Source organism: Neofelis nebulosa, chromosome 2, assembly GCF_028018385.1.
Source record: "Neofelis nebulosa isolate mNeoNeb1 chromosome 2, mNeoNeb1.pri, whole genome shotgun sequence".
In the NCBI taxonomy this organism is placed as follows: Eukaryota; Metazoa; Chordata; class Mammalia; order Carnivora; family Felidae; genus Neofelis; species Neofelis nebulosa.
In genome coordinates this window covers 186,048,469-186,064,648 of record NC_080783.1, presented here as the reverse complement: position 1 = coordinate 186,064,648, position 16,180 = coordinate 186,048,469, and the positions used below count along the sequence as shown (strand labels likewise).

General features: G+C 41.8%; 1 protein-coding gene across 5 annotated transcripts in view; it reads left to right on the top strand.

Annotated features, from left to right (window-relative positions):
* Positions 1–5,308: 5,308 nt before the first annotated feature.
* MAST2 (microtubule associated serine/threonine kinase 2) overlaps positions 5,309–16,180 on the top strand; it is a 236,326-nt gene continuing 225,454 nt past the window's right edge. For 3 of the 5 annotated variants that reach the window (XM_058717555.1, XM_058717553.1, XM_058717554.1), the window contains exon 1: positions 5,311–5,768. In XM_058717555.1, the coding sequence (XP_058573538.1) occupies positions 5,583–5,768 (186 nt within the window). In that variant the 5' untranslated portion in view covers positions 5,311–5,582. Of the gene's footprint in view, positions 5,769–16,180 lie in introns of all 5 variants that reach the window. The other 2 variants (XM_058717551.1, XM_058717552.1) reach the window with 2 other exon arrangements.

Below are 16,180 nucleotides of genomic sequence, written 5' to 3'. Positions count from 1 at the left end.
AAGCACTCTCTGGTGTCTCTTCTCATGAGGATAATTATCCAATTGGATCAGGGCCACACCCTTATGACTTCATTTAACCTTAATTACTTCCTTAGAGGCCCTGTCTCCAAATATAACTGAACTGAAGGGTTAGAGCTTCCACATATGAATTTGTGTGTGTGTGTGGGGGGATATAAACATTCAGTCCATAATATGGCCCCAGGAAGGAATGAAGCTAATTGACTAATTTAATTCTAGCTAGACTTGACTGTGGCAGTTGGACTGATCTTCCTGGAGTAGGATTTCAAAGATAGTCACAAATTCTTCCCCTCTCTGAATTTACTCCCTCTTGCTATATAACTTTAGTCCCTTCCCACACTGACTTGCTTTGGCAATGACACAATTGCCAACATGACGGTAAGAAAGACCTGAAAAATGCTTTCACATTGAGGCTTGCTGTTTTTTCCTGCTCTTGGGACTCCTATCACTGCTGCCATGTGAAGAAGTTCAAGCTAGCCTGCTAGAGGATGAGAGATATGTGACTTAGTTTCTCCTTTTACCATGGCCGATAGCATGCCAACTGCCAGATGTGTGAGAAAGGCTGTTCTAGATTATCTAGCCACCAGCCAATCCTCAGCTGACTGAAGATACATTTGCAAACCTGGCAGTAACCAGTTAAACTCACGCAGACCGTAAGAGCCACCCAGTTGATCCACACAATTGTCAGCTAAAATCAATTTTTTTTTTGAGGTACAAATTTTGGGGTGGATTGTTATATAACAATAGGTAACCACCATATCTTTTGGAATATAAAAGAACTTTGGAGTTTTTAGATAATTAAAGAGGAGATACTAGACTTCCTGATAATATGACATGAGGGGCCTGTCTGACTAAATAGAAAAGAGAAAAGAGATGTGATCACATTTATACTCTAAGATTATGGAACAGTTTATATTATTTACACATGTAAATACTGGTAGCTTTTAGTTCTAAGCTCTAAGTCAATTTAATCAATAACTCACTGGACATTTTCACTTGGGCATCTCACAGGCACTTAAGAGCAAACACATCTAAAACAATAATAATCACCTTCAAATTTCTACTTCTCCACTGTCCCCTACCTCAGTTGCCCCGCCAGAAACTTGGAAATGTTCTCATCTTCTTTTTCTCCACCCAGATATAATCAATAGGTCTTATTTCTCTACTTTCTGAGTCTCTCTAAAATGCATCTACTTTCTTCCTTCACCACTATCACTCTGTTAGTATTTGTCATCATCACCTCTCTCCTAGATATTTGTAATATCCTCTTAATTTGCATAGGAGTTGCTAGTGGAATGGGTATGATGTGTATGAGAAAGAGAAGACTTGAGGATCATTCTGAGGTCTTGGCCTGAGAAACTGAAAAAAAATGGTTTGTCATTCATTAAGCTGGGGAACACAGGGGTAAGGGTAGTTTTGGGCAAGATTGTATCACATGGTCATCTCTGGCTGACTGTTTGTTTGGCTGTTGTTTTCTATTACTGTCCAATAAATTACCACAAACTTATCAGTTTAAAATAACATACACTTAGGGATGCCTAGGTGGCTCAGTTGGTTAAGCATCTGACTTCGGCCCAGTCATGATTTCACAGTTTATGTGTTCGAGCCCCGCGTTGGGTTCTGTGCTGACAGCTCAGAGCCTGGAGCCTGCTTTGGATTCTGTGTTTCCCTCTCCCTCTGACCCTCCACAACTCTGTCCCTCTCTCTCTTCCTCTCTCAAAAATAAATAAACTTTAAAAAATATATCAAATAACACACACTTAACTCAGTTTTTGTGGATCAGGAGTCTAGGTATGGCTGGGCTGAGTTCTCATCTGGAGACTCAACTAGAGAAGGATCTGTTTCCAAGCTCATTCAGGTTGTTGGTAGAATTAATTTCCTTTGGTTGTAGGATGGAGCACTTTGAAGTTTTTTGTTTGTTTGTTTGTTTGTTTTTCTGGGCTCTTTGGCTCTTAACTCCTAGAGGGTATCTGCAAATTCCTGCCACATATTCTTCTCCATAAGCAGTTCAGAATATGTAGCTTGCTCCTTCAAGGGCATTAGGAAAGTGAGAGCGGAGCTGCTAGCAAGACAGATCCTTATATAGTTTAAAGTAATCAGGAAAATGATATCTTATCACCTTTGTTATGTGCTATTGGTTATAAGTAAGTCATGGGTCCCACCTACACTCAAGGGGAGGGGATCACACAAAGGCATAAATACTGAGGAGGAGACAGATCATGAGGGCCCCCTTAGAGTCTGTGTGCTGCACTGACTTTCCTAGTCCCCATAGTGAAAGGTGAAAAGTTGGAATGAATTCCTGGTCCCTAAGGACTAGACTCAAGGCTGAGTCAGTGGATTCTCCTGCTCAAGACAGTTAATCTGGAATGGTGATATAATTATGAAAAGATTAGAATCCTTTCACAGAGGTGTGTGGCAGCAGCATAGTACATTGTCTGGTGGTAGTGCAGGAGTGGTGGTGACAGCAATGTCCTGAAATTGTTCCTGGTTTTCAGTTTGTAGAGGCCTCTTGTTTCCTGCCAATTTTATAAGCCTGCTTCTTCAATCTCTGTTCAATTCTGTGAACCCTTCTATCCAGCATTCCAATAAATTCCCCTTTAAGTGTAGGATGTGGTGTTTGTTTCTGTGGTTTGTACCCAAGAATGTGGCAGATCCTGTACATACAGGTCATATAGACAGTTGGTGTAACTGTAAATAGTTGATACAGCACAGATTAATAGGAGAAGGGGAGGAAGGCAGAGACTAGATTTTGGATGGCCATGTCAACTATAGTAAGTTTACATTTCATCCTGAGGGTCGTGGAAATCCATTTAACTCTTTTATTTTTTATTATTTTTTTTTAACGTTTTATTTTATTTTTGAGACAGAGAGAGACAGAGCATGAATGGGGGAGGGTCAGAGAGAGGGAGACACAGAATTGAAACAGGCTCCGGGCTCTGAGCTGTCAGCACAGGGGCCCGATGCGGGGCTCGAACTCACGGACCGCGAGATCGTGACCTGAGCCGAAGTCGGCGCTCAACCGACTGAGCCACCCAGGCGCCCCTCTTTCTTTTTTTTTTTTTTTTTTTTTTTAAGTTTATTTATTGGGGCACCTGGGTGGCTTAGCCGTTTAAGTCTCCGACTTCGGCTCAGGTCATGACCTTGAAGTTTGTGAGTTTGAGCCCCGCATTGGGCTCTGTGGTAACAGCTTGGAGCCTGGAGCCTGCTTCAGATTCTGTGTCTTCCCCTCTTTCTGCCCCTCCCCTGCTCACAATCTGTCTCTCTTTCTCTCTGTCAAATAAACATTAATTTTTTTTTTAAAGTTTATTTATTTATTTTGAGAGAGACAGCCAGCGTGAGCCCAGGACGGGGAGAGGAGAGAGGGAATCCCAAGCAGGCTCCATGCTGCCAGCACAGAGTCTGATGCAGGGCTTGAAACTGCAAAGCTGTGAGATCATAACCTGAGCTGAAATCAAGAGTCAGACGCTTAACCTACTGAGCCACCTAGGTGCCCCTCCATTTAACTCTTTTAAACAAAGGAGTAACATCACCTTTAAAAAAAATTTTTTTTTTTTTTTACATTTATTATTGAGAGGCAGAGAGACAGAGTGTGAGAGGGGGAGGGACAGAGAGAGAAGGAGTCACAGAATCCGAAGCAGGCTCCAGGCTTTGAGCAAGCTGTCAGCACTGAACCTGAGGCAGGGCTTTGAACCCACGAACCATGCTATCATGACCTGAGCCAAAGGCAGACGCTTAACCGACTGAGCCACCCAGGTGCCCCGAGTGACATCATCTTATGTGAAGATTCTTGGAAAGGCTTTTTGGAGGATGCGTTTGAAGAGAAAGGGAGTGGATGTAGGTGAACCAGTTTAGAAAGTTTCCCAGTCAAGTGAGACAAGGTAGGACTTGAGCTAAGGTGGTGTCATTGGGATGGAAATAGGAGACAGACTAGATACACAGAAGCAACAAGGACTTGTTGATTACTTAGATGTGGGGGCAGAAGGGAAAGAGTCTAGGATGACTTCCAAATTTCTGGCTGAGGAAACTGGATGGATGATGGTGAGGAACTGAAACAGGGAATACAGGGGCAGACTGATAATAGGCTGTATGCTTGGTTGTGTGCGTAGGCTCTGGTATCTGACAGACTTTGGTTTGAATCCTGGCTTTGCATTTATGACCTATGTCATATTGAGCATGTTATGCAACTTGAGCCTCAGTTTCCTCAGTTGTAAACTGGAAATAATATAACTTACCTCTTGCTTGTGTATGTGTGAATTGAATGCACAGTGTCTGGTATCCAGTAAGTAAGTACTCTATAGTGCTGGCTATTACTTCTCAAAGAGGGTTCAGGGAGGAGGCCCAGAAAAATGGGTGAAGCCTTTAGGAAAGCCTTATGAGAAAGAACTGTGTTCAAGACAAAACAGGAAAAATGCAACATTGTGGCAGACCAGCTAAAGCCAGAAGGAGGAGGCCAGACAGGGCTGAACTTAAGCCACGTTGCTGAGAAGATGAGTCACTGGAAGTGCAGGCAGGGCTGCCCAGGCCACAGCTGGACTGGCTGTGGCCAGGCTAGACTGGGCTATAATATGACTTCATTGTCAGTGGGGAATCATGAGGATTGTTCCAGAAGCTTTTTTGTCCTCCTCTTCCTCCCAGAAGGAATCCATTACTTCTTCCTCTTTTATAGGACTTTCCATACCTTGTCTTACTTTCTGGAAGCAGCAGGAAACAGTAGAAAGGGACAAAAAGTAAGAATCTGAATCCTGTCTAGTTTGGTCACTGATTTGCTGAGTGACCTGATGTATGTCACTTCACCTCGTCCTTATTTGTAACACGAGAATGAGCAAACCTGCATCCAAAGCGCGAAGTGAAGACAGTTGGTGGGTGGTCAATAAAAAGGCATACGTTAGTATTCTATTAATTAATTGCATATTTTGTCTCCTTGTTCCTGTTCCCACTCCCCCTAGATCCTTGAAGACACTAATCAGTTCTAACTCACTTTCAGATCCCTAGCACTTAGCTTGGCCAGGCACACAATTTCATGAATGGATGAATGAAAAGATCAATGAGCGTCCCCAGCCGCAGCAGACGCGCCAAAGGCCCGCCCCCTTCCGCTTTACCCACCAAGCAGGGAGGCCACGGGCGCGTCTCTCGCGACCGTTCGCTGGCGCGTGCGCCGGAGGCCGCGCGCGGCCGGAGGTGGCGGGCGGGTTCCCCGTGCGCGCGCGCGAGGTGGGGAGGACAGGGGCGGGGCCGGACCAGAGGCGGGCGCGCCGGCTGGCTGCTGGCTGGGGAGCCGGCGGCGGTGGTGGCGGCGGCTGCGGCGGCGGGTGGCCGGCCAAGCGTGTGCCGGGTGGGAGAAGACGGGCGGCGGCGATGCTGCTGCCTCCCTAAGGAGCCCCGAGGAGGTTGCTGCGCTTGAAGCCCCAGAAAGCGCGGAAGAGCTGCGAGCTGGGTCGGTGGCTTCGGGCGCCTGCCCGGCCATGGTGGCCGCGGGCGGTGGTTGGCGCGGCAGCGCTGCGGCCCGGGGCCGTTCGGGGCCGGGACAGTCGTGGCGCTGACGCCCGAGGGGCCCAGCCACAGATATGAAGCGGAGCCGCTGCCGCGACCGACCGCAGCCGCCACCACCGGCCGCCTGCAGGGAGGATGGGGCTCAGCGGGCGGCGGAGCTGCCCCAACCCCAGCCCTTGCCGTCGCGCCGGCGAGCGCCTCCTGGGAGGCAGCTACTGGAGGAGCGGACCGGGCCCTCGGGCCCCGAGGTGAAGGAGCAGGTAAGGCGGGCCGGCGTCCGGGAGGGAAAGGATGGGGAGCGAGAGCCTGAATGGGAGCGGTGGGGGAGGGGGATCTCAGGCGGGAAGACTTGGGCTAGGGCATTTGAGGGGTGGGGACTGTGTAGTTCTGCCGGATTAAAGGAAGGTCTGGAGCGGCAGAAAACTGGGGAGTGGAAAAATGGAAGTCATGGCCTGGGGTTGAATGGGAGGGAAATGGGGGAATAGGGGTTTGGAAAAATGGTCCTATGAGCGTTTGTAGTCCGGGATTCTGGATGCGAAGAAGGGACGCTGGAATGTGGCCTGGGAGTAAATGAACTGCAAAGAATAGGCTTACTAAAGGATACTGAGGAGTTAGCCAGAAGGGTAAATAGTACAAAGTAGGGAAAATCAGTATGATAGAGTAAATGTTATCCTATTTCCTAGAGGTTGTCCTGACAGTTATAAAAACAGTTGCCATTCCTAAGCATTCTTTTATTTGGCCATCATTATATAGTGTTGTGGAGTGTGTTCAAATATTCAAGATTCCCTTCGGTAACGATCTATTTCACAAGAAAGCACTTTTTAAAACACCTGCATATGTGCAATTCCAAACCCAGCGCTGTGAACAGAATTTATAGAGAGATAGGCTCTGCCTTCTAGGAGTTTACCACTGAAAACACCTTAATGGGAAAACAGAAAGCAGTGTAAAACTATTCATGGAGTTTCTGAATGGATAGGATGTGTTTGTATAATTTATTAATCAAGCATAGAAATAGGGGATAAAGGTCAGTTTTATGAGGCAGGAGAAGTTGCCACTAGTAGCTGTAGGAGGTGCAGTGAAAGGAGAATATGTGGTCCTTGACCTTGTGCGACTTGCAGAAAAATATTCTGTAGTAGTGAACTCTAGTGACAGCTTTCTCTTTGCACAGCTCTACTTGAGACCCTAGTAAATTCATCCTTGACTCATTCAAGACTTTTATTAGGACTCCTGCCTCTTTTCCATCAGTTCAATAAGTATGTTACTTAGATATCATTCTTCATTACATAGTTTCATTGATGCACACGCTAGCACTTGGATTTTTTTCTACGTTTTGTTCATCTTTTATTCTGCACCCAGCTCTGAGTAGACTGCACCATCCGCTATCTCTGCCCTTGCTTTCAGGCCACTGAACATTGTCCCTGGATGTAATTTCCCCAGTTTTTTATATTGTTTTTTATATTCTCTCCAGTACCTACTTGAAACTTTTATTGTACTTAAAGCTCTGATCCTTTCCTGATTCAGTTTACTCAGTTCAATTGGCCTTATTGCATGGTTCACAAAAGAGTTCAGGGTTATTTGATTTTCCCTTCTTCTCTATCTCACAATTTTATTTGTTTGTTTATTTATCTATTTAGTAAGTAAGAAAGCAAGCTCTCTGCCCAACGTTGGACTTTAACTCATGACCCCAAGATTGGGAGTCACATACTCTACCAGCTGAGCAAGCCAGGTGCCCCTCTAGCTCACAATTTCTGTGTTCACTCATCTTTTGCTTCAATTCTAGAGAAAGAAGTATTCATCCTCCTCTTCAAGGCTTATCCCTGTACTTCTGTCCTTGATTTTATCCTCTCTCATTTAGTGGAGGCCTTTGTTATGTATATTATTTTCTCTTTGTCTTATACCTCAACTAAAAAATGAAACAACAGTTTGCCTGAATTGTGTAACCCACCTAAGCTAATTTGTTTGCTTTGCTTTGCTTTACCAGCAACCCTCTTGGGAAATGAGTTTGTATTCACTGTCTTAGCTTCCTCACCTGTACACATTCCTCATATTACAGTTTGGTGTTTTTTTTTAAAAGTATGTTTATATTTACACCCAACATGAGACTCAGCCCAGGACCATGAGGTCAAGAGTTACATGCTCTTCCAATTGAGCCAGCCAGATACCCCTTATAGTTTGGCTTCTACACTTATACTGTTCCAAAACTGATGTCTTCATGGTCACTAATAACTTTATATGCTTTTTGCTTTGTATGATATTTACTTTTTTATTGAATGTGACTTAAATACAGTGCATAAATTGAAGGTTCATTCAGCCCATGAATTTTTACAGATTGAATACATCCATGTAACCACTGTTCAAATCAAGATGTAGAACATGTCCAATACCCTAGTATGCCCCTTGGTGTTTTCTCCCAGTTATTATGCTTCCCCAAAGGTAACTGCTTTCCCAACCTTCATCGCCATGGATTAGTTTTGCCCCTTCTTGAGCTTTGTATACATGGAATCTCCCGGTTTGTACTCTTCTGACTAGATTTCTTTCATTAAATCATGGCTGTGAGATTCATTTATGTTGTTCCTTGTAGAAATGGTTCTTTTTCATTGTTGTGTAGTTTTCCATTGTGCGAATGTCCACAATGATACTAAAACTTCTTTTTCAAATAAAAAAATAATGCATGGCACTTGTGTAAAGTTTTCATTGTGAAAGAATTATGCAGAGAGATATGTAGCAGTCCCAGGGAACTTTAAATGACTAAATTTGATAGTCTTCAGCCCAGTCTTCATTCTCTCTGACTTCTGTGAACTATTTATCACTGTTGCTCAGGTGTTCCTTCTTGATATTTTCATCTCTTGTCATAACGACCACTGCACTCCTTTTTCTCTGACTGCGTCCTGTGTGTCTTTTTTTGTTTTCTTTTCTCATAAATGTTTCTTGAGGATATGTCCTCTGTTCTTAGCTCTCTCATTTATTGTACTCTTGTGTTTTTGCAGGCCTACCCTATTCATGGCAAGTATTTAGGATGTGAAACAAGGGTCTCTGATCTTCTTTTATTCATGGCCTTGTGTCACAGAACCTCCTTGTAGAGTGATCTGAGTTCCCAAGCTTGACCTTTTCCCTTAGCTCTACATTTCCATTTCTTTCTCTGATGTTTCCACTATAGTATACTCAGCATTTGTGATCTTAACATTGTAATTTTTATAATTTGATAGTGTCCTTGAAAGTCCATAACTTGTAATAATTTGATTTTGAAAAGATAAAAATTTCAGTTGTGTGTATTATGAGGCTGAATGGATTATGTCCATTCAGGGAGTAAGCTTAGCTGATCAACAAGCATTGACTCTCACAGGTGACTTTGTTCTCCTTTCCTCATGACGTGGAGCAATGCTTGTTATACTACATACTAGCTGGTGTTTTGGAGTAAGTTCTGAAGAGGATGCATGACTTGGATCTCTAGAAGATCAGTGGCTTGCTATATCCTTAAAATAGAATTCATTATTTCTCCTTTGAAATGTGCTTTTCCCTGTCATTCCTTTTCCTTGTCATCCAGCTTGAAGTTGTATCCTTGGTGTTTGACTTCCCCTCTCCCTTGACCCCCTAACCCAGATTTTGCTGATTCTGCCTTCATGATGCCTTTCAAATCTTTATTCTCACTGTCATCACCTTAATTAAGCATTTATAAACTTCTGTCTTGGTTGTTGTAATACCTTAAGTGCATTTACTCTGCTTTTAGTCTTTTAACCTCTAATTTATAATGCATTCTGGTAAAAAAAAAAAAAAAAGAACCCAAAAGATTATAACTCATTGCTTACCTGAGTTCCGGTAGTAGATAAATATTTGTTAAATGATCATTCCATTTCTGTATCTTCGGAAACCTTCATTAGCTTTTTACCCATAGAATAAAGTCTGGAGATCTTGGCATTCAAGGTCTACTTGATACCACTTTTTATTCGAAGAATTGGAGTTAGATGCCGCTTCTCTTGTTTCCCCAAGACTTTGCTTTATAAATTCTTTGAGGCCTACATTGTTTCATTTACTGTTGTGCACCTAAGGCCTACTGTGGTATTTGAAACATAGTTATTTGTCTGAATATTTATTAGAAACATAGATATGTGGCGGTGTCTGGCTGGCTGGCTCAGTGGGTGGAGTATGTGACTCTTGATTTAGGGGTTGTGAGTTTGAGCCCCACATTGGGTGTAGAGATTACTTAAAAACAATAAATCTTAAAAAAAAAAAAAGAAAGAAACGTGGTGGTGCTTGAAACAGATATTTGCTCAATGAGCATGCTAATTGGTTGTCAGTCTCTCATCAGAGAAAATACTCCTCAGAGACTGTCTTATTCATTGTATCACCTTAGTGTTTTAACTGGTTGTAGTAGTTGGCGGTCAGTAAATATTTGTTTACTGTTGGGCCCTTTCGTATACTTATTTTAATTAATCATCCATCTGAAAAACTCTTCTCTGCCTCTGCCCATTGAAATTCTACTCAAGGTTCCAGGCCTAGCTCAAATGCTACAGAAACTGTTCTTTGAAGTTATTTTTCTAGGTGAGATCTTCCGAAGAGGAACCTTGATTAGGCTTAATAAATCTTTAAATCTCCTGAAATTTTAGTTCTCAAAAATCTGTGATCCAGAAAGTGAAAGCTTTGGTTCTATGATATTAAATGAAAATGAAAAAATGATTAGAAAGCACATTAGATAGGGACTTAATAAATGCTAATTCTTAAAAAAATTATTTTTAATGTTTATTTTTGAGAGAGAGAGAGAGAGAGAGAGAGAGCGAGCACAAGCTGGGGAGGGGCAGAGAGAGAGACAGAATCCCAAGCAGGCTTTGCGCTGTCAGCAGAGAGCCTGACACAGGACTCGAACCTATGAACCGTAAGATCATGACCTGAGTCGAAGTCGAATGTGTAACTGATAGAGCCACCCAGGCGCCCCAATAAATACTAATTCTTATCTCATTTTGTTTCTATAACATTGTTTTGTCCACTACATGGTATATGGTAGGTTCTGAATAAAGATTTGCTGAATGAGTGGGTGAATGAATTAGAGTTTTAGCACTTTTATCCTTCTGTATTCATTTTGTATTATTTCATTTCTGCTTTTAAGTTGTAAATGGTTAAATGTAAGAACGATATAATTTTTCTACTATAATGCATAGACAGGGCTTTGCTCACATTAGTTGGTAAGTATTTATTGATGAATAGAAAATTCTTCAAATATTTTGAATTTGGGGGGATTCGAATAATAATAGCATGATAGAAATAGCCAATTAAAGGAAATGAGACATTTTTGAGGATGGAAGAAGATATTCCCTCAGCACCATTGAGAAATTTGCAAAATTATTTTCATGGAAATCAGCAACATCTCTTTCCTCTGCAGTATAATGTTAGTACATTGGCAAAAACATAGGAAAGAAAGACAGAGGGGAAGCTGCATATTGTATGTAGGGAACTAAAATCAACTTGGTATTGCTGGAGCATAAAGTTAAAGGCATAGATGGTTAGTTAAGAGACTGAAGGAGCCTGGGTTATAGAAGCTCTTTAGTACTATGTAAACGTGTAATAAATAGGGAAGCAAGATGGTCTTACTTGTGTTTTAGCTGGATTACTTTGGCAACGGTGTGGGGGATAGAATGTTGGACATGGTGATTGAGACATAGACATTTGAGAATTCTTTTGAGTTTCAGTATAGAAAGTTTATTAGCCTTCCCTTGCCTCTTATCCACAAGTATAATGGGTAAAGGCCAGCTCCTGAAAACGTGGTGGCTTTGGAAGATTTGATTTCATCAAAGGTAGTGGGAGTAGAGAGCCTGGGATGGTTGAAGTGGGTTGGACAATGTTCCTGATTTTTCTGTCTCTGTTCTACTGGATGCCTCTTAACCTAATGATCAGCCTAAAGGCTTTACCACCCCAGTTACTGATGGTGACCTATAGTCATGAGTATCAAAGGCAGCTGAATCTTGCAATGATTGTTACCTTCTTCGTTGCTGGTCTTAGCTGCTGTGTGATTCTCTGCTAAATTTGTTACCTAGCTTTGTATTTTCTTGATTAAATCCCTATGGTACCTTGGTAATTATTACTTTTCATTAGCAGGTGATGATTGTTTTTCATCATTAATATACCTACTTGAGGTTCCAAATAAGTTGAAAACTGGGGTTGTTGGATCAAGGCCTAGCCCTGGGTGAAGAAGAAAAAGCCCTCAAGGGAGAGTAGAGGCTAGATGTTATTAGGAGTAAGGACTTCCACAAAATGCAGTTAGTGAGACATAGTTGGCAACCTTTTGTTTTAGCTTTGAGCCTCATTATTAACTCCCAAAGATTCTTTCCTCTTCCCTTTACCACAGCCATGAACGCAATGGATATATAGTAAATGATTGAGGGGAGAAATTGACATCAACCTGAACCTTCTACTTCCATTTTCATTAGGTATATTTCATCCTTACCAATAATTGTTCCACCTCTAAAATCTTTGTTTTTTTTAAATGTAAGATTAAAAAAATATTTATTTTGAGAGAGAGTGAGCAAGCAAATCAGTGGGGGAGGTACAGAGGGAGAGAGAATCCCAAGCAGGCTCTGCGCTGTCAGCACACAACCTGATGTGGGGCTTGAACTCATGAACTGTGAGATCATGACCTGAGCCGAAACTAAGAGATGGAAGCTTAACTGACTGAGCCACCCAGGTGCCCCTAAAATCTTAGTTTTGATCTTACCACACTCTGACCTTCACATCATCCTCCATTTTTTCTATTTCACACTTCTTTTAGAATGTCCTCTTCAAAAATGGTTCAAGGTCTTTGGAACCTCTAGTTGATGTTTTTTTTTTTTTTTTTTAAATTTTTTTTTTTTTTAATTTTTGGGACAGAGAGAGACAGAGCATGAACGGGGGAGGGGCAGAGAGAGAGGGAGACACAGAATCGGAAGCAGGCTCCAGGCTCCGAGCCGTCAGCCCAGAGCCTGACGCGGGGCTCGAACTCACGGACCATGAGATCGTGACCTGGCTGAAGTTGGACGCTTAACCGACTGCGCCACCCAGGCGCCCCAGATGTTTTTTTTTTTAAACCATCTTTTCATTGTCAGTCACCTCATGCTTCGACTTCCCTCCTATTCAACTTAACATTTCATGGGCTATCATAATCATTCCTGTGCATGTACCTCCAGTTTTTTGCCATTTCCCCTTTCTGGCATATGTGCTTGACTAAATTCCAACCATCATTACACCAACTCTGGCTATTCTGCACCTGTGTCTAAGCAGCTGAATGTGGCTGGAGAAAAACATGACCATGGTGACATCCCAGTTTGTGATTAGGAACCTCAAAGAGTCTGTCAGCACTGCCACTCAGTCCTATGACATTTCCCTAGTCCATTCACTCTTAAATGATAGTTTAATTTTTCTCCTCAAATCTCCAAAACTCTCTTTGTTCTCTTTACTCTTAGTTGATATCCTTGTTTCCTGTTTAACTGAAGGGGAAAAAAATCCGAAGAGAACTTCCACAAGCTCCCATTATAAATTACCCAACCTACCTGTTTCTGTACCCATATTCCATGCCCTCTCTCCTATTGCTATGGATAATCTCTTCCTACTCTTACCAAGGACAACCTCTACATCAATTAACAGTTTTCTTCTTGAAATCATTCCTTCATACTCCTGAATCATTAGTTTTTCTTTTCTGTTGTATGCTCTGTATGTTTTGTTCTCATTAATATGGCTATAATATTTATATTATTTTCCATCTTAAAAAAATTTTATTAATCCTACACTGCTCCTTTTTTCATTTATTCTTTGATTCAACAGTTTTTTGTTTGTTTTCAGTACTCTTGGGATTACAGCAGTGGAAAAGGCAGGCCACAAACCCTGCTTTTATGAAGTGTCTATTCTAGTAGAGGGAATGTCATGTTTGATCTTAGCCAAAAGGCCAAGAAATTATAGTAGAGGGAACATCAGGTAATAAAATAAAATATGTACTATGTTATATGGTGATAAGTACTATGAAAAAATAAAGCAAGGAAGGGGGATAAAGAATGAAGGGGAGAGGGGCAGCTGGGTGGCTCAGTTGGTTAAGTGACTCTTGATTTCGGCTCAGGTCATGATCTCACAGTTCATGGGATCAAGCTCTGTGTTGGGTTCTATGTTGGCAGCATGGAGCCTTTTTGGGATTCTCTCTCTCTCTGCCTTTTTCCCTTGTTTTCTCTCTCAAAATAAATATTAAAAAAAAGAAGTTGGGCACCTGGGTGGCTTAGTTGGTTAAGCATCCGACTCTTGATTTCAGCTCGGGTCATGATCTCTGTTTGTGAGATCGAGCCCCACCTTGGGCTCTGTGCTGACATTGCAAAGCCTGCTTGAGATTTTCTCTTTTCCTTTTTCTCTGCCCTTCCTTCCCTCTCTCTCTTTCTTTCAAAATAAATAAACATTTAAAAAAAATTTTAAAAATAAAAATAAGGTAACACGTAGTCATTCCCTTCTTTTTATGCATGTCTTCTTTTTTTTCCACCTGGTACTGTTAACGTGTTTGCTGTTTATTGTCATCCTTCCACATTAGAATATATGGTTCATGAGGGCAGGAATTTGGGTCTGTTTTTCTCACTGCTATATTTCCAGCTTCTAAAATTGTGTATAGAACACTAATAATGAAGCAACAGAAAGACAAATAAAGAAACTGATCCCATTCACAATTGCACCAAGAAGCATAAAATACCTAGGAATAAATCTAACCAAAGATGTACAAGATCTGTATGCTGAAAACTATAGAAAGCTTTTGAAGGAAATTGAAGAAGATATAAAGAAATGGAAAAACATTCCGTGCTCATGGATTGGAAGTATAAATATTGTCAAAATGTCAATACTACCCAAAGCTATCTACACATTCAATGCAATCCCAATCAAAATTGCACCAGCATTCTTCTCGAAGCTAGAACAAGCAATCCTAAAATTCATATGAACCACAAAAGGCCCCGAATAGCCAAAGTAATTTTGAAGAAGACCAAAGCAGGAGGCATCACAATCCCAGACTTTAGCCTCTACTACAAAGCTGTAATCATCAAGACAGCATGGTATTGGCACAAAAACAGACACATAGACCAATGGAATAGAATAGAAACCCCAGAACTAGACCCACAAATGTATGGCCAACTAATCTTTGACAAAGCAGGAAAGAATATCCAATGGAAAAAAGTCTCTTTAACAAATGGTGCTGGGAGAACTGGACAGCAACATGCAGAAGGTTGAAACTAGACCACTTTCTCACACCATTCACAAAAATAAACTCAAAATGGATAAAGGACCTGAATGTGAGACAGGAAACCATCAAAACCCTAGAGGAGAAAGCAGGAAAAGACCTCTCTGACCTCAGCTGCAGCAATTTCTTACTTGACACATCCCCAAAGGCAAGGGAATTAAAAGCAAAAATGAACTATTGGGACCTCATGAAGATAAAAACCTTCTGCACAGTAAAGGAAACAACCAACAAAACTAAAAGGCAACCAACGGAATGGGAAAAGATATTTGCAAATGACATATCGGACAAAGGGCTAGTATCCAAAATCTGTAAAGAGCTCACCAAACTCCACACCCAAAAAACAAATAACCCAGTGAAGAAATGGGCAGAAAACATGAATAGACACTTCTCTAAAGAAGACATCCAGATGGCCAACAGGCACATGAACAGATGCTCAACATTGCTCCTCATCAGGGAAATACAAATCAAAACCACACTCAGATATCATCTCACGCCAGTCAGAGTGGCCGAAATGAACAAATCAGGAGACTATAGATGCTGGAGAGGATGTGGAGAAATGGGAACCCTCTTGCACTGTTGGTGGGAATGCAAACTGGTACAGCCACTCTGGAAAACAGTGTGGAGGTTCCTCAGAAAATTAAAAATAGACCTACCCTATGACCCAGCAGTAGCACTGCTAGGAATTTACCCAAGGGATACAGGAGTACTGATGCATAGGGGCACTTGTACCCCAATGTTTATAGCAGCACTCTCAACAATAGCCAAATTGTGGAAAAAGCCGAAATGTCCATCAACTGATGAATGGATAAAGAAATTGTGGTGTATGTACACAATGGAGTACTATGTGGCAATGAGAAAGAATGAAATATGGCCCTTTGTAGCAACGTGGATGGAACTGGAGAGTGTGATGCTAAGTGAAATAAGCCATACAGAGAAAGACAGATACCATATGTGTTCACTCTTATGTGGATCCTGAGAAACTTAACAGAAACCCATGGGGGAGGGGAAGGGAAAGGGAAAACAAAGAAAAAAAAGGTTAGAGTGGGAGAGAGAGCCAAAGCACAAGAGACTCTTAAAAACTGAGAACAAACTGAGGGTTGATGGGGGGTGGGAGGGAGGGGAGGGTAGGTGATGGGCATTGAAGAGGGCATCTTTTGGGATGAGCACTGGGTGTTGTATGGAAACTAATTTGACAATAAATTTCATATAATAAAATAAAATAAAATTGTGTATAGAAGGTACTCCCCAGATCAGGGAAGTTCTCAGCTATTATTTCTTCAAGTACACCTTTAGCACCTTTCCCTCTCTCTTCCTCCTCTGGAATACCAATTATGTGTAGATTATTTCTCTTTAGTGCATCACTTAGTTCTCTAATTTTCCCCTCATACTCCTGGATTTTTTTTCTCTCTCTTCTTCTCAGGTGCTTCTTTTTCCATAATTTTATCT